We start from the raw sequence: 25390 nt of genomic DNA, 5'->3' as shown, positions 1-25390 counted from the left end.
GCATTCCAATGCTTCACTGTCATCAAAAACTTAACTTTCTGTGTAGGCGTGACAAAAACACAATTTCAACGCTTTGAACAATTTCAATCCCTGTGTCAATGTCTTAAAAATGCTGAATTAAAAAAAATTGGCTTTTAAGTACACATTCTCGGGTATATGATTAGGTATCTATATATTATGTACCAATGTGGCAATGTACCATATTTCATAATCGCCTTCCAATTACCTCATAAATAATATGAAATATGCTATGTGCATCTAAATCGTTTATGATGAATATCATGTATCTCTATGCTCTATTAGATGATTCCTAAGTTTCTTCTACCGAAGTAAAATAAAAACATCCAATAGAGTCTAGAATTCTATATATAATAAAAATAATACACTATTCCGAATATATCAGCGTTTATAGACATTATATATAAATTTGATATATTATTATAAAAAATAACATCATGAACACAAATAGTCTCGAAATGTCAAAATGTTTAAATAATATTTTTTTGTTTTATATAATTAATATGTCCATTATTAAAACGTTGTCACGTTATAGGTATACACATAAATAAATAATGTATTTTGCGCAGGTCAGGATGATAATAATATCTTTAAATCATTATAATGCTAATAATATAAGAAAGAAAGAAATCGTCGCGGTAATAATAAATTATCATAAGATCTAGGTTAAAAAAAAACAACAAAAAAACAATAAATTATAGATGATCGTGACGATCGTGCGTGTCGCAATCACAGTCGTGTCACCGTTTCCTGCCGAGCCATTTCTCCTTGATCATGTCCGCAGCCTTCTCGGCGATCATTATAACCGGCGCGTTGGTGTTGGCACTGACCAGCGTGGGCATGACGGACGCGTCCACCACACGCAGCCCGTGGATTCCGTACACCCGGAGCCGCGGGTCCACCACCGCGGTCTTGTCCCACTCGGGCCCCATCTTGGCGGTACCCACCGGATGGTATATGGTCACCGTGTAGTGCCGGACCATGCATTCCCAGTAGGCATCTGTGAACCGGGGCACAGCGGCGCAACCGGGGAATGGTATGTCGTGCAGCCGACTGCCGTACCGGCGGAACGCTGTGGTCCGGGACATGGCCACCACGAACTTGACGCCCTCCACCAACGTGTCCACGTCCTCTTGGACCGTCAGGTAGTTGGGCAAGATCCTGGGATACACGGAAGGGTCGGTGCTTCGCAACAGTATTTCACCTCGGCTCTTGGGCCTCAACAACATCTGTAAATAAGCGAAATGTTGGTTATATCATTTTATCGCTGTGTGCCGAAGTGTCAGGGAGAGGTGATAGGTTAACTATAGGTTTTCAGCTAGGTCTATGTGAAGTTATTTAATTTTAAACAACTAATAAGAAAATAATCAAAATTGATTTTCTCAACAAACTTAAGTTCCTCGATGAATACCGTAGGTATCTACTGCTACAAATATTTCGAAAAAAAATCAGTGTAGATAATAATCCACCGTATTCAATTTCTAGTCGACGCATGCATAAGCCACTATAATATGTGAAACATTTAATGCAAAAGATATTATGTGAAACATTTGATGCATAAGAATGTAACAAATATGTAAAACATTTCAGTTAAGCATAGTATTAACTAATAACTTTACAGTTATAATATATTGATGTCTAAAATATAAACGTATGAGAAAAATGTTTTGTTTTAGCACATTTATAATATATTCGTCTTATTAATTCTTGTGCTTTAGTCTACCCTCTCACACTCTATGACAATAAAATCTTATATACTTGTTTTCCGAATTTTTTTAAGCTATTATTTCACTTACAGGTATAGCAGACCACACGTCTTTGTTGTTAATTGGTTCATACACAGCTTTGTAAAACTCTTCTTTCAGTCCGTGAGCTTTCCACAGTTGTACACCGCCATCAGAATTGGTGGAACCAGAAACGAAGTGTAACTCAATGTCCGGTGTGTCGACTGATTGATTAGCATATTTGGTGTTGATAAACGCCAAACCCTCGACACCACCCATGACCGTCAACGGCCCATCGCCCATCGTAGCATAGTTCAGAACAGTTTGGACGTTTTCCACTCTCTCTTGCGTTAACGACACCTGTACAACGAACGAAAGAGCACGCGGTTATATTTTAACTCGCTGCAGAAGTACCGTAACTATAAATATATTTGTTTTGAGGACACTAATTATAGCATTACTAATAATTATTCATGATACAATAATTATGTTATTATAGTATAATAATAATTATTATAGTGTGATAAAATACACGTTTAATATTAATACAAATTAATTTTTCAAGTATTATTGAAAATGTAATAAAATATAGCGAATAAAGCATCACCAAAAATTATACTGTAATTTTATAAGTCAAGGTGGGAATAATAATAATAATTTAATTTAATTTTTAAATCCAAACGTTTTTTTCATTGGAAGCTGTTGTCACTGGTAAAATTGTGCATATTTTTAGTAATATTTTAGCATTAAGAATGATATTTTCAGGTCAACATAATATTAAAAATGCATACTTAAGAAGATAACAAGCAAGACGGTAAAGGTAAAACGTCTGAATTTGATTTAATATTTAAACCTTTTATTAAAAGAAGAAAGCAAGTAATGTAATTATGGATAAAATATGCCTCCTCTTAGTTACGGCACTCCACTGCTGCGGTACACCTACCTTTATACATCAACCGTAATTAGTTTTTATCTGATTAAATAAAATTTAATTTAATTATTATTGATTAATGTGCGTAGTAATATCACCTCTTTGTTAATCAGAAATGCGAGCCCACCGAGTCCGACGTGGTCTTGAAGATTTTTCCCGACATCCAAATCGGCTAGAACGGGTATACCCATTTCCGTCAGATGGTTCTTGGGACCTATGCCCGAGAGCATAAGCAGCTGTGCAGAACTGATGGAACCCGCCGACAGAAGCACCTCTTTGTTGGCCCGGATGAAATGCCGTGTGTTGTCCTTGATCATTTCGACGCCGAATGCCACTTTTGTCTCGGGATTGATTGCCACACGTGTGACATGAGCGTTGATGGACACGTGAAGGTTCTTCCGTAGTCTAGCCGGCCTCAAGAAAGCTTTCGCCGTACTGCATCTGGCTCCTCTTCTGATCGTCCCTTGAGGTATCATAAAACCTGTTTGCCGTTCGCCGTTTATATCGCGGATATCGTAGCCCATTTCTTGCCCAGCCCTGACAAACGCGTCGGCCAACGGCGTTTTGTATGGCGCCTCGGACACCGTCAGATAACCACCCATCGAATGGTACGGGGTCCGTGCTAGGTACGGATTTCTGTTGTCTTCTGATTTTTTAAAGTAGTAGAGCACGTCGTTGTATCCCCAACCCGGATTGCCTTGTTTCAACCAGCTGTCATAGTCCATTTGGTTCCCACGTACGTACATCATATAGTTCAACACGCTGGACCCACCTAAGACTTTGCCCCGGGGCCAATTGCAACGTTGATCTTTCATAGCTGAAATATATATATTTTTATTGCATAAAGTACTGTCCATTTGTTATGTGTGTAGACGACAGAAGTGTAGTATTAAAATCATTTTATATTTTTATGGTTTTAAACCTATTTTATTTAAACCTTGATTTACTTCATAAATACACAGTATACACTAAACATACATTTTATGTACTATTTATCATTAATGTTTATAGAACTTTTGATCGTTTTTAGTACAAAATAATGAGAAAAAATGCAAAATTAAAATATCTTAGTATTTTAATTCCATAAAGCTTAAAATTAGATTTTCTGTACAATTTTACATTTTAGTTTTAGGTAACTTATATATTGGGAAACTTAAAAATGCCCTTCTCAAAGTATAATTTGTGTGGATTTCCAAACTATAGAAGAACTTAATAAAACTTTTAGATCAGTATACTTCAAAAGTGTGTACCTAAAATTTAAATAATACCACGTTATCAATACCATCAACAAACTTTAGTAAATTCATTGTAAATTTATTGATATATTACGCTAAGAATAAATTGATTCCACAAAATATGTCCATCTATATTAATTTGTTACTCACCTAAACACGCAGTATCCTGGGGTTCAGCTTTATATTGCCAATCGAGCTGGGTAAGTTGTAAGTAGGCAGCCAACAAAGGCACGTCGGATATTTCAGTTTCATCTCCGCCGGCTTCTATTAATAATACACTCCAATCTTCGACTTCAGTCAATCTATTCGCCAGCACCGCACCTAAGTAATATTAACGTGTTTTCTTAAAAATATGTCATTTTGAAAAAGTGAATGTCACGATATCACTATAAAAATTATTAAGGAAGTAGAACTGCACAATCTCGTATATAATATAATATACCTATTATAATAAAATAAAATATTATTTTCACCTGCTGATCCAGCGCCGACTATAATGAAATCATATTGGTCGAGTATCAAATTGCCGGGTTGGTCTATAATCCTTGACTCGGGGTCATTTACTTCATAGTGGAAATAAGCAATAGCCGCGACCAAAACGGGCAGGAACCAGGCCACTTGCGACGCAGCCCCTGCAATCGCTCCGATGGGTATAACTTCCACGCCACTCATAAGTACCGCATAGTATCACAACAGCTAATCTAAAATCATAAACAAGCTACACGATGGGTCGCTGATGATGTTTGAGGTCACTATCACTATCGGTGGTGAAACTAACCGATGCCAATTGCCAGTATTATATTTTATACCATGTACGGCGGATGTGGCGAAGAAGAAAGGAACGGCGCCCGACGTGACAACGAGCACGTAGACGTATGTTATAATAAACATGTCGCTCTAACCTAATTTTCAAATGTGCAAAGTTGGACGGGTAGGATATAAAAACTAGAATGGTAAAAATGTGCGTATTTTTTACTAAAACTATATTTCAGTAAAATTGGTTTACGTTAAAGTAGATCAGATTAATAATAGCACGTAGATATCGTTCATTATATAGGTACCTACCTATGGTTTACTACGATATATTTTTTTTTTGGAACACACTGGGTGGGATTAGGTACCTGCATGACATAATCGTACATGGTTTTAAAATTCATCCATTTATATTGATTCAAAAATATGTCTTGAACATTATAATCATGATGACAATAAAATATTTATAACAATTAGGTGTGTCATAAATATCTTTATAATAGATACATTCAATCACCTACCAAAATGTTTCCCGGTTAGCGTTTTGTTGTATGAAATGAAACGTTGGTTCTTCGACATCAAGCCATAACTCACTCAATACGTCATAAAACAAATGCAACGACAATTGACGGCTCAGATGACGATTATATACATATAGATAATAATATTACACTTTAACATCGACACACCGCGAACGTTAGAGTGATCTGCAAATCAAAGTGAACACAATAGGCTCACGCGGATGCATTATTGTCGCGTCGGAAATGAAATAATTAATTTAACGATGACGAATAATAATAAGAAACCATATTAATATAATCTATACCGGTAAATCTAACGTACAATATACAACATTATACTTTATACACGTTCCTGGGTAGGTTACGGACAACGAACAACTATCTACCTTCTATACACGTCCAGATCAACGACCTTACGCACTGACATTGAGATGAGTACCTACCTATACCTACAGAACCGCGCGCACATATAATATAACGGTATTCGTGCAAGACTCTTAGACACCCACCTCTCTTCAGTTATTCGAACCAGTTTGAATTAGATATAATTACGTAGGTATACGGTGGCGCTGCAGCGTGTCATCGTAAACCCTAACAACCGGAAAATTGGATAGATCTTTTCCATTTCTCTCAGTGAGATTATTGCGTCCCGCGCGATTGGGACTACGACGTCGGTACCACTCGTTCGGAAAAAAAAATATTATAATGGATTTAAACTACATTTTCATCGATCGGATATTTTTTTGATGAAATTATCGCCAGAAAAGTAATTCATATCGAGCAATATTCATTGAAGTTAATATCGTATTGTTCCGGATCAAAATATATCTAAATTACACTGTATTATGTTACCTACCTACCTACATTAGAGTAAACTTATAAAATATAAAATTAAATATTTACTTTAAATATGTGTTCATGATGTATTTATTAGGTACATCATAATTATTATAAGCAAATATTTTTTGGATAAATATACAAAATATGTTACATACCAAAAAAACGAAATTTCCTGATTTGAAAATATTGTTAGTACGCTTTTAGTCAAGACTAATTCTTTTTATTTGTGGCAGACTTCTTTTATTAGATACCAATAAATTTTATTTTAACATAATAATTATTCCTATAAGTATAATAATATACATGACTACGTGAGTATATTATACTGTAAAATATAAAATAATTATAAAACAATTACATTGAAATTAGATAATCCCACGTTTAATATATTAAACACAATGCAATGATATAATTATCATTAATAATACAATATTATTAGTCGAACGTTATTTCATTAATTTGTTGAAGGACATAATAATTCCTTATGAATATTTTCATAATTTAATCACTTGATTCATAAAATAGTTGACAAAAATAAAAATATTGTACATCATTATTCGTAGATACCCGTGTTAAATAACTTTGAATATTGAATAACTACAAACTTATTTTAAATAACACCATAATATGTGCACAGTATACCTTTATTATTTTGTTATAATACGCTACTCGCACAAAATCGTTATACGTTTTTCTTTAATAAAGAATCTTTGGAAAGTTTAACACCTACACTTTATCTGATTGATGAAACACAAATACAATTATTATATTCATAATATTATAAAGATACAAAGAAATTATAGCTGGTATTACTTTAATATCATTAACTCAAATATATTTTATTTATTTTTTTGAAGTCAAAAGTAAATAAATTAATTCCTAATTAGAAATTTCAATATTGTATAATATAGTGAAATATAATTTGTAAACCTTTACAGGGCCACATCAAGATGTAAGCAAAGTAAGTGATCGCCTTAAGTGGCATTTAAATATTTTTTTGTGCATACAATTATAATAAAAATATACTTAAGAAAAGTGCAAGTTTGTGGAAAAATAAACATTATAATAAGTATATTGTGTTAAAAAAAAAAAAAAAAAATGTTTTTATAATTTTTATTGCGTTATGGGTGAACACTAATTTTTCATGAACTAGAATAATTAACAGATACGTATTTTATTGATATGCTTCATTCAATTTTAGAAATTCCGGAAACTTGATCCTGAAAATAAAATAATAATAGGTACAATATATAGGTATGTAATTAATTTCACCCCCAAATACTGCGACATCAGATTAATACCTCAACGGAATTTGCATATTCTACCAACTTGGTAACAGACTTTTTAAGTAACGATTTGAGTTCCTCAACAATTTCATTCGGTTCATTTGAATCGTAATTGTAATTTTGATCAAATCCAACAACTTCTTTGGCTATATAATCGATGGTCATATAAAATTTTCCTATTGCTTTATCGGGCGTTTTCTCAGTCACGTCAGACACTTTATTTAGTCTTTCTAAAGCATCTGACCAATTCTTCAATTGAGTTTTTAATACCCATATCCTTTCCGATTTTATATCATCCACCTACATAAAAATACAACATACATAACATCTTAAAATATATTTTAATAACGTAATGGAATGGCCGAATGTCGTAATTTATTGGTGGACAAGATAGGCCACATTTGCCCGATTTAATTTTTTTTAAAGCCAACGGACAATGGCAATGAGTACTTCACCAATGCATTCTAGTTGCCTCCCAAAATATACGAATTGCTCCCCATGCTTATCGTAAATAAAAAGGTTGATATACCCTAGTTGCCTCCGATAATCAGGTAGTTGGTATTATATACGAGTTGCATCCCAAAAATGATCACATTAGTTGCCTCCCATATAAAATTAAGTAGTGGTTCAAAAACTTCAATAAAATATACCACGTCAATGGATGAATGTATACCTACATTTTACATAATACATAGTACCTATTGTGATTTGTTATAGTTTTGAAAAAGGTTTACCTAACCTTGTAAAAATTCAATTGTTATGATGCCATCACAAAATATGAATTGTTCCGAGAAGTAAAATTCGATAATCTATATAAATATACGTAGGTATATTTTATTATTTAATATTTATATTTATATTTTTTTTGTTTTATATAATCTGTGGTGTTAGTGTACGAACTCCTCCGTAACGACTCGACTGATTTTAATGAAAATTTTTTTCTTATATTTGGTAGGTATAAAAATAGGTCGTCAAGTATTTTTTACTCTCCTATCTCCACCATGGGAGGTGCTAAAATTGGGATTTTGAGATTTACGGTGGACATTTTTGTTTATAAATGGTTGCTATTGGTTATTGAAGAAATAAATAAATATTAATAAATTAGTATAGCTGTTTGTTTATTAAATATTTTTAATATTATTTAATATTTTTATTTGGTTGCCATTGGTTAATAGGGCAGATCAGGTGCAAGCATAATGCTTCAAATCAAATTTTCGCATATTGTCCGCGATTCGACGTAGTATATATCTCCCCAGGTTGAGTTGCACCCAAAAGGAGTTGAACAATCGCAATATTTTTTACGGGCAACGAAGTGATCGGGATCAGCTAATGTTATATACATGTATACGAATATTATACAACTATAAAAATAATAATACAATAAAAAATAAAAAACATTTGGTAATGTAATTAAAATTATAAATACATTTATATAATGTTTGAATCGTTTAGGAACCAGTTACCCAATTAATACCTGCCCATTGAGAGGCAATTATTATCAGACCATTTTCGTTTACGATGAAATTTAGGGTATGTACATCAGGAGGCAAATCGTATATAGTTGGGACGCAATTAGTATAAAAATTATGGAGTATGGACCTTTTGAACTTCGGAAGACAAATAGTAGGTATGCACCCGTTCATCACACCCGCATATCTTGTCTTCGTCTTACAATTAATGTACAACTATTATAAGTACCATAGTATATACATGGCAAATTAAAGCCCTCTTAAGACAGTACTCTTATTTATTTTTACACTAACCAAAATATACTAACATTTTACATTATAGGTACTTCCATGGCTATCGGCTGGTAAGCAGTAACCAAAAATGTGATGTACTCTGCCACCTGAGTAGATTATTGACTTATAATTTTAAATTTGGCTATGGCTATGTAATGTATCTGTTGCTATCTCCCGACTCGCATCTCAATATAGTAAACCCTGAATTTATGAGATTCAAATATTCAACTATCTACTATTTTCATATTATTTTGATTTGCATAAATCTTAATTAGGTAAAAATTACCTATAATTGTATATGATACATAAAACAATGAAGTAAATACAAATAATTACCTTACTAATTTAAATTTATATAGAATACCTTTTTAATAATTTTAGACAGGTCATTTTCCACGAACTTTGTAAATGTATCGAATGCTTCGTTGGTTATCGTCTTGATCGTATCATTTTCTACTCCATACGATTCTATTTTTGACAAAGAATCTTTTATAGAATTTTGGGCATCAACTACCCATTGATTTTCAGCATTTTCAATCGGTATGCTATTGCTCTAAACATATGTAGGTTATATGAATTAAATAAAGTAATACGTTATAAGTAGCTAGCTGGTACCTGTACTTCTACATCTACTTAATTATATTATCTCATCTAAGGACAGATTGAGTCACATAGGGCAATCGGAAAATTCCCGATGAGCCAAAGCTTCAAAACTTTTCTGTAGCAACGACTAAAGTTTTAGACTGTTTTTTTCCTAGACTTCTCATGTTCTTTCTCGTAGCGAGCATTGCAAAGCAAAATAGCAATAGTCGATATCATTGATAAATAGTTTATATTAATATAAAAAAAAAAACTGAATAATAAGTATAGGTACCTACTACCTAGGTAGTGTAACTATTGTTGTCCTTGTTGTTGTGAACTTGTGAATATCATCTAATAATGGTGATCATGTTCGATAAAACAACAATTAGGTATCACATTGATATTATATAATTATTATTTATTTATTTTCCACTTGGAGCTGGTATTTCGATTTATTTAATAAAAAGTAAGTTAGATAATGCATTTTTTAAATTGTTAAATATAATAAATACCTACCTACTATAAATTATAATAATATTTTGAATATATAGGACTTATATTTTAATATTTTAATTTAACTTTAATCATTAACTAATATTATGATAAATATATCATTATATCAGTACGATTGTTACTTATTATTATGGTTAACTATAAATAGTTCGATATATTTTTTTTATTGTGTATATAGTATAGCCCCAAATATGGGACTGGTAATGGTTTAGTAATGGACCTCTAAATATTAATTTTTCGGTCTGGGCCTAAATCCTAATCTGTCTCTGCTCTCATTAAATTATACCATTCCTGCAGCAACATAGATATGGAATTTTAAAATAGAAAAATCTCGTAAATTAATATTTATAAGTTTTTTGAGTTTTTTCCAATGATTGGATCAAGTTCAATATCGAACATTTTGGATTAGGTAAGGAGTTCACTAATACTTTAATAAAAATATGTTTTCAAGGGGATTTATTATTACTTTTTCAGATGCACATATGCACACATGCACTTATATATTAATATTACTAACGTAGTAACGTATTGTGTGTAGTTTATTATTATATAGGTACCTATAAACCTATGGTGTATTGTATTTGTTTTATAAATAGGTACTACTAATTGTAGTTCAAATAAAGATGCCTTAGGGAAGTTAAGTTTAAAAAAAATACATATCTACAATATTAGGTATATAATTATTACATAAGTATATCCAATTACACGTTTTTTGTATCAAATGGTAATAAATTATAATATTAAAAGTGTAAGTACTGGAGTCTGGAGTATTAAGTAATGATTTTTATTACTTACTTGCACGGTACTTAGTGAAGTAACCACAACCAATGTTGTGCAAATGACAATATTTAAGACGGCCATCACTAAATTGTAATTATTTTTCAGTCTAGTCACGAGTAAAAATTATCAACAACTGTTAATTGAAACTGCCAAGATAGCTATTCCTTTTATACCTACTCATTGTCCAACAGATGAATATATGTCATTTAAACCTGGTCCCCACTATAGTCGATCACAGAACAGACATTTTCAAACACCACGTATACCTAATCATTTCATAGTTATCTACTTGGCTATTCATGTAATCTAATATTCTAATATGTTATCGAAACGAAACCTATCTAGCTATTAAATTATTATAAACGGAATTTATTTATTTTTATTAACATAATTTTAACGTTATATTGAATAATATTATGAAGGTAAATAATAAATAGATATGACAAAGTTATGTGTTATATTTTATTTTCATTAGGTATACGATAACAAATATAGATACTTGGGTTTTGGGAAATGAGTATGACTACTGATGTCTAGTAAGTATTAGGTGTGTATTATAGAAAGTATACAATTATTATTTATTATAGTAGGTATATAGGTACCTACGTACCTACTACCCAAGTCGGCTAGGTGTATTACACATTTAGGTACCTACACGTATTGTGTATACCGTACATAAATACATGATTTAATATTGTAAGTATAATTTATCAAATAGTTTATTAAATAATATATAAGCGCATATTTCAGTATATTTTGTATGTAAAAAAAAAATTTGAAAAGTCGGTGAACTTATTATTTAAACAAGTATACATACCAATATATGCCATGTTTAATATGAGATACTTTCCTAATTTGAAATTGATAACCAAACAAATAATAGCTAATTTAATAAAATCGTTCAATTTCCTTTAAAAAAAAAAATAATAATAATAAAAAGTAAGTAGGTACCTGCCTGAACCTACTTTTAGGTACCTAAAAAATAGTCTTATTTAGTTTCTCATAATGTTGTACCAATCTAATTTAACGTTACTTCATAGAACACAGTCAAACAATTCGAATAGAAATAATTGTTTTGTTTTACACAGATCGTCAATTATGATAAGTAGACGTAATTTAATATATAAATAAATAATCACAATTGAAATTTTTGTTTTAAGTGGTAAGTAATATTTATTTCAAAATTAGTTTTATACTGTTTCAACAAGTAGGTACCAAATAATATGTGTGATATTCATAAATTTATCAAATAATTTATGAAGACGGGAATACATATTTCCTAATATAGATACCTAATTACCTAAACTACTTACAGTTTCCAAAAAAAAAACAGGTATTTAACTATAGTTTTTAAAAATATGTAATTTAATATTAGGTTGGTACAAAAGTACTAAACGATCGATTTTCGAGTTTTAAACCGTATTAGTAAATAGTAATACTACTAACATTTATATAAGTGCTTTATATTTGGTTTTAAATTGTGTAGTTTAAAATCTAAAACGGTAACAACTGTGTGGAAAATGAGTAAAAATATAGTATTAGTAAGTACATTCGCTAAAAGCAGGAAGTACATTAAAAAAAAAAATTAAGTATAATTTAATTTTAACGAATCTTTCTTATAGTTTCATTACATTATTAGGTATGTATCTATAAAATGTATCACCTACGAAGTATACATTTGTATAATATGTATTTAACTCTAAGAAATGTAAAGTGTGTCTATTTTAAATAAGGCATTAAGAAATATTATACATATTAAGAATAGGTATAATTATACATGGTACAAGTTGGTAATATCTATAACTATTAACTAATTAGTTATTATTAATTAGTAATTAATAATCAGTATAATATACCAAACATCAACAAGACATATTAAAGTAATTTAAAATTTTAAGAATTGTATATTTTCTTACCAAAACAAATAATAATTGTACGTTTTCTCATACTGTTCTATGAATACCTATAATTTACACAACTAACTAATTTTAAAATTCATATTCAAATTTCAACTTGAACACGAATAACTGCTTAAAAAAAATATTTATTATACAACAAACTGAACGTGTTTAGCATAGGTAGTAAAAAATATTTTGTTTGATCCGTACAAAGGATGGTACTTAACAGACCATTATTGATTCGAGTTTTTATGACATGTTTAACATACCTAGTATGTGTGACATGTGTATATCTACCCGGTTCGATAATATAATAACAAATAACAATTATACAGTTAAAATATTTTAAATTCATAAAACTGTATAATTGTTATTATATTATTGAACCAGGTATATACCTACCATGTTCTTATTTACCGTTCTTTACAACCATAGATACTTTTTAAAAAGAGGGCACAATATGCAGGATCCGCTGCATTGTCGCATTACCTAACCAGTTGGGCACTATCAAGTAGGTTGAATAAATTGCACTTATTTTAGTCGAATTGCAATTGCAACTTAAAAATGAGTTTTTTTATAATATATGTAATTATATGTTAATATTATGTTATAAATATTTTTTTAAAAGCGTTTTTAAACATGTCAAATTATTATTACTTATAGATACCTATCTATTATTTTTTAATTATATTTTGTAATAATTATAAGCAACTGAATTCAAAAACTCTGACCTGGTAATTGATTTTGATCACGAATACAATTCGATCATTACCTATTTTTTTCCGAGTGCATAGTTACACCATTACTCGCCTTTTTTTTTAATCCAAGTGCAATTCGACCAACTCACTATCGTAGTATAGTAGTATCGTCCCAATTTGTTCACCTCGGCGCAAAATTGCAAGATATAGTGTCGTACTGATTCAGGTACCTATAATACATTTTCAAGTGATTGATTTATATACGAATTACGAATCATAGAATTCGCCACACTAAAATCGTTAAAGGGACGTCCATACCGGTGACGGAAAGCGCCTCGTTTATACCATAATTTGTACCAGGGTATCTAATTTTGGCGGCAGTATACCACAGAATAATAATATTATTTTCTCTGTGATACTTACCTACCCAGTCACGCATGCGATTATTTTGCATTGGTTTTTTTCCATGCGTGTTTCTAATATCACTCCATATTAGGTATTTAGATATGGGTATGCTAGGTATGCTTTAAGAAACCATTGAAGAAATCAAATATTGACATAAGTATTCTAATAGTAAATTCTAAATTATATTTTCAATCAATAATGATTTTAAATTAAATTTGTTAAAGTTTTTTACTGACTGTTAAAATCAAACATCATCACCTATGTAAAATCTACATACAAACTTAATAGGAGTTTATTTAGAATTTTAAACACAATAGCTGTGATTTAAAATTTTAAACTTTAATGTAGTCAGTAGGTATCAATGTATCATATATTCATATTCATATACACCTAGGTTAGTTCTTACGCACCTATTTGGTAAAATCAATTATAACAAAAAATATAATACTCGCATGTTCAAATGTACCTATAGGTATATAAATAATTGCTATATTTTGAGATAAATACAATTTAATGAGTTCTTTGCTTTTTTATGTTCTATTTTGCAGGGGGTAAAACTATATACGTAGGTACATACCTATCCGTATACCTTAAATCGAATAGAAACAATGAAATGTCTACTGTATAAGTAGGTAGGTAGGTACTTAACTAACAGTAGCCAAGTAGGTAACTGATAAACGTGGATAATTACCTATGTAACAAAGTAAGGTATGTGATTGACATCTTAACTATAAATATAAGTTTTGTAAAGCTATTATAAAATCAGAAAACATAATATTATCTTCATTTGTAGTAGGTATAGAAAAAAAAATGTCTGATAATATCAATTTACCATGCATGTTAATGTAGTCGCCACCTTGATAGGTACCTATTTACAATACCTAGTTCCTATAAATATATAACTAGGTACCTATACTTAAGTTTTTTTATTAATTTGTAATGTGATCGTAGATATATTTTATTTATCGTAAGTAAGCTAATAGTTAATTTTCACTACAAGTACCTGCCTACATTTTGTTGTACAGTGGGTATATCATAATTCATAGATATAATTATGTACCTATTTATAATGTATGTATAGACTATAGATAATAGATAATGATTCATCAATCATCTTCGTCTAACCGGCACCGCCGAAGCTATAATTAATAATGAGTATAACAATTAGGTCAATAGTTTCGTTTTATGATGAGAGACCCACAGAGAAAGGATTTTCCGAAATTCTCATTTTGAAGAGTTCCAAACGACGATTTTGAGATTCACGGTAGATATTGAAACTTCTTTTGGTGTATAAATGGTTGCCATTGGTTACTTGGGCAGATGATGAGGTAGAAGCATATAGCAAATTATCGCATTTACATGACCTAAATTAAAGAAACTGTATCTTAAAAGTTAAAACCAAATGTATGTTTTTACCTTATATCAGGTTTGCTATGTTTAAAACACATATTTTAAAGATCAATAAAAAACGTGTGTTTGCACTTTGAAACAATATTTTTAGATCCTGAGCGGAGCAATGAATGTACCTAATGATTTGTTACAATGATGTGTGTTGTTTTTTATCTTTTGTGTCTGTGTACACGATAAGTAGTCGAAATAATACTTTGATAATCAAATTCAGTATCTCATTCGATGGGAAAGTGAATCTAGTCGGAGCTACTGTGCTAGTACTTAATTTACCTTGTTATATATCTAATGGCTAATAAAACCTAACTATTATAAATCCAGCTGCAAATCCAGAAAATTTTAACAGGGGATAGTAAAAAAACAAAATTGGTTACACCATTCTATTTTAGATTACCTACGTAATTTATAATAGAAATGTATTTTATTGGTGGCTTACATGACATCTTCTGCCATACCCAAGCACCCCTGCCCCCCCCCCCCCCCCCTTCCAAGCCTAAAACAATGCCTGGATAAAAACTTTTATGGTTTGATATAAAATAATATTAAACCTAATAATTATTACACTGCAATATAATATGGAATTTGTTTTAGGAAAAAATTAGTTCAAAGTTTCAAACTACAGTATTACTAATAGCAATGTAAATAATAATATATCACTTAGAAATATAGGCTGACATACCTACCATCTCTGCTCAGAAATGATTTTTGTACACAATGAATCGTTATTGAATTTTATTTAATACAAATTTAATACATCCCCAATATAGCCATGTACTCAATGACATGTTATACTTGGTACCTATAATATAGCAGATCAACTCCCTTGGTTCTTAAAATTAAAAGTAGCATAAGGTATTAGAAGATATATGTTCTAAAAATAATATTTAAGAAATACTGTAATGTTTTACAACATTGTAAAGTGTAGAACAAATAAACAATATTTTGTCTGAATATTTATCAATGTACTATTAACTTTTATTGTTAACACACAATAAACAAACTAACACTCAAAATAAATTGTACAAACAATTTAACAAATAAATAATACATACCATAATATATTATAGCGTTCAATACTAATATTAGAAATGCAACAAAGATCACCCATAAGTATGTTAAATGTGAGAATAATACAATAAGTAGGTATAAATATTAAGATATAGAATATAATAGTTGTAGATGTTCATAAATAAATTCAATACATGAATGTGTACAACGAAAAGTGTTTAAAAAATTGATCACACTTAAAAGACAATCTAAAGGGAAAAAAATATATTATATAACACATACATTACATAATATTATCTCATATTTGGTAGGTACACATAGCTTTATTATTATGACTATCAATTACAAGAACTTACACTAATACTTTATAATAATAAAGTGAATAAACAAATATCTTAAGAATAAAAACAAAAATAATTTAATATTATCATAAAAAATAAATAAAATATAATAGAATAGTTGTATACATGTTTAATACAATAATATAATATACATAAATCACTTCAATTTTCAAATTGAATTCATAACATTTTGGATAATTTAGAGACTATACTTTATTTCAGATCATATTATATGAAACTAATAACTTTATATAATGTAGGTATGTTTAAAGATATACCATTGTATTAACTACTTATAAGTGTATTATAATATAATGCATATAGTTAAATTTTAACATAAATATTTATTATTTATCAATGGTCAAAAGCCAAAAAAAAATTGTATTCAGTATATTTATTTTAAACATTAGCAAAAAACATTTAAACATCTAAAATAATAGTAACCTCTACGAATAAAATCCTTTTTTTTATGAAAACTGTAATGTACTACTACTCATGACAATAAGAAATGTAGGTATTTACATTTAATTTAAATACAAAAAAATCTCTTTTTAAATTTAATGAGTGAATAATATTTTATTTTATAATCAGGACTAAAGAATCAAAATATTATATTTAGTAACATTACATAAAATACTTATTAAGTATAAATACATTGTAATGTATAATAAACATAATAGTTGTATACATATTTTTTTAGTTACTTTATACTTTTATAATTAAATGTTAATTAGTTTAATATAGAAAATTTAACTTCAAAGAAAGTATGTATGCATTTCAAAATATAATTACAAATACAAATAAAAAGAAAATTAATTTTACAGAAAAAATAAGAATAATAAATTATAAAAAGAAAATACTAGTAATCACAGATATTAATGGATGGAATTTATTATTTTCCAAATTCAGTTTTTAACCAATCATGTAAGCAGTAAATACTATTACAAAAAAAAGGTCAATACATACAAGTTTAATAAGAATAAAATAAAATTTCATGAAAAAAATTATATTTTTTCATTCAAAAATATATTATAAATTACTATAAAAATTAATTTATAACTTGAAATAAACAACAAAAGATCAATTCAAAGATAAAAATGCACTCAAATTTAAAATGGTTTTATCATATTTGAATCACATTTAAGAATAAATATAAATGTTTTCTTCTATAAGATTGTACATTAACACAAGTTGTCTTAAGGTATTTCTAGTAAAAATAACACAACCACTAAAATCATTCAAAATAAATGACATCTGTACACTCACTCATATTTAATTTGTAAATTATATCAAAATCAGATGAATAAAGAATCTAACTTCTTATACTTAATTTGATAAAAATACATTTAAATATAGAATAGCCACTATTTAGTAATCATTTAATATAAATTAATATCTAAAATGGGGATTGGTATTTTTTAACCTATGATAACACACTTCAGATAAAAATATTATATTATAATATTATATTTAATTGTTTATAATTTATATAATCAGTGATCATAAATCTAAAAATTAAAAAAATGTATAACTTCATTAAAATAGTTCAATTCTTATATTTAGAATATATATATTTTAGTGTACCACTCAATAATATTCTTATTTTGTTTCAAGAGCACCTGCAGTAGTGGAGGGGGAAAGCATGCTTCCCCACGATTTTAGTTAATTTTAATTTAAAAAAATAATCAGACTGACCTTTGACTTTACCCCCCTTCTCCTGGTTTATATCAACAGGGCCTTGTCTTATTTAATACATTTAGTGGTTACTGAAATATTTATATTAAGTAAATGTTGTGGTGTTTAATATATACACGAGTAGGTAAGCAAAACAAGAATATGTCTTGATTTAATTTCTGCGGGAATATTTCACCACATTTGTACATCGGAATGTTTAATGATTTATAATATATATTCTATTGTTGTCATATTATCTCTTCAAAATAAACTATTTTCAACCAGCTTATTGGATTTTTAACAGTCTTAAACCATTTTTAACTTCTTTGTCATCATAAAACTTAATTGTCTTTTCACTTCTTACATGAAGTTCTACTTCCATTGTGCTAATTTGCATTATTTTTGTGCCTTCTTTTGTTATTTTAATACACAAAAGATTTGGAGAATTTTATATACTTTTGTATTTGGTACTCAAGCTAATTTTAACATTTTTGCAATTAAATTGGTGTCTGCGTGTGTTGTCAAAGGTTAAATACTTGCAATTTATGTTAAGTAATTATTTTTTTTTTTAATAATATTCTTATGACTTCAAAAATAAAATAAAACATGAACAAAAATAAATTTAAATACTTAAATAAATATTGCATATACTTTACTTTACCAGCAGATCAAAAATTTAATAAAAATATAACACTCGTTCTTGTGCAGGGACACTAAGCAATCTCCAACCACGTTTGATATTCATGTATTGTATCACAGCACGAATACAAATTAAAAATCCAAATGCCATAACTAACCACCAAAGCCACGTATTTGAACGACTTTCTGGTGATAAATCAGACATCTCAGTATTTCGTTTAACTATCATCGTCCATTTTGCTAATGATAATCCAAATCCAGCAAGTGCTCCATAACGAGCTGCTACAGTTTGGCACAAACACATTAACACCAAAAAACCCACCCAATTGAATAGCAAAGCCACTATAAAAAACAAAAATAAAATAAAAAATAATTAGAATATAGTTTATAAATAATAAATATGTGTATTATATTATATAAAAAACAAAATTATGTACCCAAAAATGCAGTCAAAAACATGTAGTCTGTGCCTAATAAATTAGTGTCCATTTCACACGGATTAGGTGCAGCGTCAATCGTGAGAACAGTCAATGTTTGCGCTGGTATCTGAAAAATAAATTAAATATAAAATATTTTATAATATAGGGATGAACTGGACAGGCACCAACTCAGTCAGTAAATTTAGATAGCAGCCCAAAAAATTAAGGCATAATATATATATTAATTTTTAACATTATATTATATTCTTATATTTCACTTTCAATAATTCTATTACAAATTACGATCACAGGCAAAGTCACATAGCGTCCAAATTACGTCATTTGAATTATTTTTTTTTTTTTTTTATTTTACACAATGATATATACAATCTGTACAATTATGCACAATTAGCATATTTGATAAGGGTTTCGATAATACATGAGTACGTGAGTAAGAAGCCACCCACTAATGGCACTTGACTGGGAGTTGTATGAAACTAGTTATATTTATATATACTGATTTTTTATTATTATTTTTTTTTTTTTTTTTATTTTTTTATTTTAAGTTTTTGGTATTAATTCCTTAGCAAGTCACGGCACCAGCTCCTATTTAATCTACGCCTGGGGTTGCCAGGTAATGTTTGGATAGATAGGTTTTTAATGAGTGGGTTTTGGTGTGTTTGCAGCCGGGTATGAAAGATTTTGTAGAAACGTAAAGCTTCTTCTGTCACAGTTTTAATTGACAGGTCATTATGTATAGTGTAATTCAAAACATAAGGTGGAGCATTAGTAATTTTACGAAGAGCAATATTTTGAAATTGTTGAATTTTGTTAGTATTGGACACTTTTTCTGTACCCCATAGTTGGAGACCATATGTCCATAGAGGTTTGAGTAATGTTTTATACATAAGAACTTTAATTTTTAAACTGGAGTGTTTGTTATTTGTGAGTAGCGTTCGTAGTTTGCGAAAACGGGCGTTTAAGGCAAGTCTTTTTATACGGATATGGCTATTCCAAGTGAGGCGCTTATCCAAGTTAAGTCCAAGATATCTAACTGAGTCAGATGTGGGAATAATTATGTTATTTAAATAGACATTAGGACAAATGGAGTGGCATAAAGTGAATGATTTGAATTATTTAAAGAATATATTTTGTGCATTCCTGTATATAGTGATTATACCCTAGTTTTGAAATTTGAATCTTCATAACTTTAATTTATAATATAATTTTATAGACAGTTATTACCTGATAAACAATTTATTTTGGTGAGTTTTCAAACTAAAGTTAATATTTAAAACTTCATTCTTATCATAGAAACATTACAAACGAATAATAAAAATGGTATGAAATTTATTTATTTTTTAGAATTAACACCAGTTAGAATTAATACCAGTCAGCTTTTTATAAAAATGTTTAAATCGATAAATAAATTAATGATAATGCAATGCTTGTGAGTTGTGGCATATCATATTTATTTTATTTATTACTAGACAGCAGACATAATTGATGAGCATCAATATAACCAGCACCAAAACCTAAATATAAGGAACAACCTAGTGGGCATTTGCATAAATGCCACTGATAAATATACATCATTATTGAGTCAAATTATGGTTTTATAAGTTACTTTAACAAAATTATATTAGGTACCTACATAATATAAAATTTATTTTGGGCTATTTATAAATTATTTTTAATTTATTTTATATACATAAACAATAAATAATCATAGTACTAAATAGTAATATAGAAATAATGATAATAATGGTAACAATAATTATAGGTTTATATTTATATATTTAATAGCTATTATTAATAATTTTGGAATTAATTTAAAACAAAAATGTAATTAAAATTGTTTTTTTAATGACAATAGAATATATTGAATATTATTATTATTGTTATTATTATTTGCACAATGAATATTAACACATTTTTTATACTGACATATTAAAATTTATCAGGAATTATGTAGTCCAGACAGAAAAATAAAAACATTCTATTGTCATCAAAATATCAACAAGATAAAAGCTATCAGTGGTAATCAAGACTTAAGAGTAAATATTTAAACAACAATATCCATATCATGTGCATTGTGTAAGATAATAAAATATTCACTAAGTATGTATTAATTAAATAAAATATATACTTTAGAGCTACAATATATTAACATTGATTATAAATACTAGTATTACTAGGGTATTATTTTGATTAATATTTACTATTAAAAAATGTATACCTAACCGGATGGATATTTTCTAATAAAAAACAATAAATAACAATAGATGGGTAATTAAAATGTTTTATAATTACATCTTGTGGTAAAGGTCCGATGCTAGGAGGTCCTCCAATAACTCTTCCCTGAAAAACGTTTACTGTGTTATTTTGGCAATATTAATAATTGTATTTTTCAATTACAATAAATAATTTAACTAACAGGTAATCTTGGAGATGTTTCTCCTTCTAATCGCTTTTCCATTTGCACTTCTTCATAAGTTGGTAGCTTTACAAAATCTGGGTTGCAGTCTTCATATGGGGGAGGAGCAGAAAAGTCTAATCTAGGAGGCTGAACATCATAATGCTAAAAAATAATAATAATTTATTACTTTATTTATCTCAATTACAGTAATTTAATTAGATACCTGTGGTGATGTCGGTGAATGAACTGGATTTTGCTGAGAAGTATTAACATTTCCATTTTCTGATTCTCCTATTTGAGTATTATTTGCCACATTTGTATATACAGGAGGAGGAATATCCTATAAAAATCACATTAAATATTTAATACAGCTAATAAATTCTCAAGTACAATTCTGAGTTTTATGGGTGAATTAGGAGGTAACATACTCCAAGATATACATTTTGTTTGGTTAAAAATATGCCATGCTTAATCATCAACACAATAATGTAATCAATAGTTATGATTTGTATTTAAATAGTTTAATAATAATATGATTCAATAATAAATTGCATATTAACATGAATACAAAGGTAAACCTTAACTAGTTAAAAAGTTAATTTTAAATTTAGCTAGTTACTTAAATTTCTAATCAACTTATGAACTTAACGAGTTTGATCGACAGTTGAAATAACTTAGCTTTTCTAAGTTGATTTAAATATAATCCATAAAGTTAAAATAGTTTTTTGTTTTTATGGTTTTATAAGAAAATATTAATAGAAAAATAAAAATAAAAATAAAAACAACCCAATACTATAATAAAACAAACATTTCTGTTATTTTTCATGATAAAATAATTTTGTTTATAGATATATTTTAGTAGATTAGATACCTAGGTTTAATATTATATGACTTTAAATAATTCTAATTGATAAAAAAAAATAATATTTGTTATTATTAATTGAGATATGTATAGCTTAAATATTTTATTACCAGGGCTCGGGACTTAAAGCATTTACTTATTTTTATAGATTGACTTAAAATACAGCAGAGTGCTATGGAAGTGTATATCGTGTTACGACACGTTCGATTATGAAATTTGAAAGTGCTTTTGTTTTTTTTTATTATCGATTTTTCAAAAAAAAAAAATGCTTATTTCCAGTTTTTTTGGTTAATTTTGCTTTTTTTGACCAGTTTTTCTACTTTTTATGGTTTTCTACTGTAAAGTTGTTTTTGAAAGAATTAAAATTAAATCATTTAATGCAATAATGACGGTTGGATTTAATTAACTAATTTTTTTTTCAACTTTGTAAATATTGTTTACATTTTAACTTTCAGAAAATCCCTTGGAAAATCTACAAATAATAATGCAAATTGTCTCGAAAGTGAAGTTTGATTTTTTTTATAATATAAAGATTTATTTATTTTTTAGTTAGAAACTTTTCCTTATCATTATTTTTAGCACAGTTATACAAATTATGTATATAGTACCTACTTTATCATGTAAAAAGAAAATTTTTTTTGATGAAATATTTTTGCTTGAATTTAAGTTTTTAAATGCTTATTTGAGTGCTTATAATGATGTTTTTAAGCGCTTATTTTAATGATTTTAAGTGCTATAAGTCCCGAGCCCTGTTTATTACTTTGTAAAGTAAAATAGGTAGGTATATATATTCTACATAACTATTTAAGTTCAATAAAATTGTTTATTATAGTTTAGGAAATTAGAAAGAATGCAGATACTGTTTATGTATTATGATACACATATTAATTGAAAAAAGTAGATTAACTTTTTTTAAACAGAGTTAAGTTAATATTTTTTCCCATATTAACTTTTAATTTATTGAGTCAAATTTATGATTTGTTAACTGTTAACTTCTAACTCATCAATTTTGTGTTTTCTTAACTCAACCTCACTTAATTATTTTCATTAACTTGCCCACCTTTGCATAAATATACAAAATAACCTTGATACTAAGTATTTGTTTACCCACTCTTAGAATAAACAGTTTTCAACATGGACTTTGATATTAAATCAAAACCAAATAACCATTCATAATTTCTAAATTGTATATTTTTACAATCTTTATTTTACATGTTGTTTTATATATATTTATCATTAAAAACTTGTCCTGTAAATATAATTTGTTTATTTTGATGATACACCTACCTAATTATCAATCTTTAATCCCAAAAGTAAATAACTGTTAAAATGCAAGTATTATCTAAACATAAAACCAAAATTGCATGCGTATCTTCAAAATTTAAATTCAAAAAATAGATACTAAGTAGGTAATAGTGAAAAAATTAAAAATGTTGAATGCAGATAATGAAGAAAATGTAGAATACTTCATATTATATAATATGATATTTGAAAGTAGGTGCAATTATAGGTACCTATTTTCATTAACCAAATAGGTAATTGTACTTATAGAAGTTATCAATTTTCAAGTTATGTTTTAGGTAGTCCGGTTCCTTTCAAAACTAACTTTAAATAATATTTTTTTCAAGTTCCCAATGGACATTACTAAGATAAATGCTTAAAACACAGACTTAATACTCTATAATTATGTTTTCTTTATTACTACTGATAACGTATAAATTGAGGTATGAATAATGTAGTGTAATTAGGTACATTAACTAGGTAGGTACATTGATAGCAAACAAATATAAAAGTAAGTTATTTGCATACATAGCATACATAGCCGTATACTTTATAAATAAAAGGTAATCATTTGGTTATCTTAGTTGACTATTGATAAAATATTTCCATTGAAAATACTATTTATTTATTTTAAAACTTACATAAAGTTAAGTTACATAAGTAAATACTTGTATGAAATGATATTATTCAAAATGTATGTAATATAGTAATAATATACTAACCATGATATGATTTTCTGGATGTCGACTCATTTTTGATGGAAATTAATATTTTTGTAATACAAGATATGTCTAATATTGGAATCGGTCGTACAATTACTTCAACATTTATTAGCAAGACCCTATCTGATTGTTAAACTCTAATCAAACAACAATTTGACGGGCTCCAGTTATCCAGTATATTGTACAGTAAAATCTCGGCCCTAAACTGAGTCGTGTAGAATTCGGTAGGAAATATATTTAATTTTTCACATTTTGCAAAGGTAAACAGTAATTATTAGCAATTATACACGAGACCAATAAAAAAAATAATAAATAACTAGGAGGAATCCGACTTATCCGAGTTACAACACAGTGAGCAGAGTGAAAAGCTTGAACATTGAACAATGAACATATGTTTAATCATTCTGACGAGTTGTTGATAAAGTATTGATAACGAAAGAACGCACCAACTTTACTATATAGTTTGTGCGTTCGTTGACAAGGCGTCCGGAATCGATAAGCCATAAACATATTATCAAAATTAATTATTCATCGTGATTCGTGGCATATAAAATCTATGATACAATTTATGTATTAACTATCTAATAGTTAAATAAAACTATAGTTTAATATAGCTTTTATGTTAGATTAGGTACCTATAATACTATAAGTACTATAATATTAGTATAATTTATCTTGTAGTTCATGGTTTA

At 28.3% G+C, this 25390-nt stretch overlaps 3 protein-coding genes across 4 annotated transcripts; all 3 read right to left on the bottom strand.

Annotated features, from left to right (window-relative positions):
• Positions 1-485: 485 nt before the first annotated feature.
• LOC132941323 (glucose dehydrogenase [FAD, quinone]-like) lies at positions 486-5619 on the bottom strand. 2 transcript variants are annotated; one of them, XM_061009332.1, is made up of 6 exons: positions 5183-5619; positions 4382-4609; positions 4059-4229; positions 2772-3490; positions 1815-2102; positions 486-1247 (listed from the first exon to the last, which is right to left on the bottom strand). In XM_061009332.1, exons 2-6 carry the CDS (start codon positions 4578-4580, stop codon positions 759-761), a joined length of 1866 nt encoding a protein of 621 aa, XP_060865315.1. In that variant the 5' UTR covers positions 4581-4609; positions 5183-5619; the 3' UTR covers positions 486-758. The 2 variants fall into 2 exon arrangements, with proteins under 2 accessions (XP_060865315.1, XP_060865316.1); XM_061009333.1 differs by lacking the exon at positions 5183-5619 and adding an exon at positions 4687-5047.
• A 1225-nt stretch (positions 5620-6844) lies between these two features.
• Positions 6845-11081, bottom strand: LOC132941324 (uncharacterized). Its single transcript, XM_061009334.1, has 4 exons — positions 10941-11081; positions 9415-9603; positions 7324-7608; positions 6845-7242 (listed from the first exon to the last, which is right to left on the bottom strand). The coding sequence occupies exons 1-4, from the start codon at positions 11004-11006 to the stop codon at positions 7210-7212; spliced, it is 573 nt and encodes a 190-aa protein (XP_060865317.1). The 5' UTR covers positions 11007-11081; the 3' UTR covers positions 6845-7209.
• A 7027-nt stretch (positions 11082-18108) lies between these two features.
• LOC132941669 (NEDD4 family-interacting protein 1) lies at positions 18109-25096 on the bottom strand. Its single transcript, XM_061009812.1, has 6 exons — positions 24699-25096; positions 22057-22173; positions 21852-21995; positions 21728-21775; positions 19433-19541; positions 18109-19337 (listed from the first exon to the last, which is right to left on the bottom strand). The coding sequence occupies exons 1-6, from the start codon at positions 24726-24728 to the stop codon at positions 19033-19035; spliced, it is 753 nt and encodes a 250-aa protein (XP_060865795.1). The 5' UTR covers positions 24729-25096; the 3' UTR covers positions 18109-19032.
• Positions 25097-25390: the final 294 nt, after the last annotated feature.

This window comes from Metopolophium dirhodum, chromosome 3 (assembly GCF_019925205.1).
Source record: "Metopolophium dirhodum isolate CAU chromosome 3, ASM1992520v1, whole genome shotgun sequence".
Taxonomy (NCBI): domain Eukaryota; kingdom Metazoa; phylum Arthropoda; class Insecta; order Hemiptera; family Aphididae; genus Metopolophium; species Metopolophium dirhodum.
The sequence above is the reverse complement of the archived record's forward strand: the minus strand, read 5'-3'. Positions and strand labels throughout refer to the sequence as shown.

Coding starts and splice junctions, on each gene's coding strand:
- LOC132941323 (XM_061009332.1), bottom strand. CDS start 4,580: ATGAGTGGCGTGGAAGTTATACCCATCGGAGCGATTGCAGGGGCTGCG. Junction 4,230..4,381: donor AGTCGGCGCTGGATCAGCAG/GTGAAAATAATA, acceptor AATATTACTTAG/GTGCGGTGCTGGCGAATAGA. Junction 2,103..2,771: donor CATTTCTGATTAACAAAGAG/GTGATATTACTA, acceptor TTCGTTGTACAG/GTGTCGTTAACGCAAGAGAG.
- LOC132941324 (XM_061009334.1), bottom strand. CDS start 11,006: ATGGCCGTCTTAAATATTGTCATTTGCACAACATTGGTTGTGGTTACT. Junction 9,604..10,940: donor CTTCACTAAGTACCGTGCAA/GTAAGTAATAAA, acceptor ACATATGTTTAG/AGCAATAGCATACCGATTGA. Junction 7,609..9,414: donor TGTCTAAAATTATTAAAAAG/GTATTCTATATA, acceptor ATTTTTATGTAG/GTGGATGATATAAAATCGGA.
- LOC132941669 (XM_061009812.1), bottom strand. CDS start 24,728: ATGAGTCGACATCCAGAAAATCATATCATG. Junction 22,174..24,698: donor ATCCAGAAAATCATATCATG/GTTAGTATATTA, acceptor TGATTTTTATAG/GATATTCCTCCTCCTGTATA. Junction 19,338..19,432: donor GTTTTTGACTGCATTTTTGG/GTACATAATTTT, acceptor TGTTTTTTATAG/TGGCTTTGCTATTCAATTGG.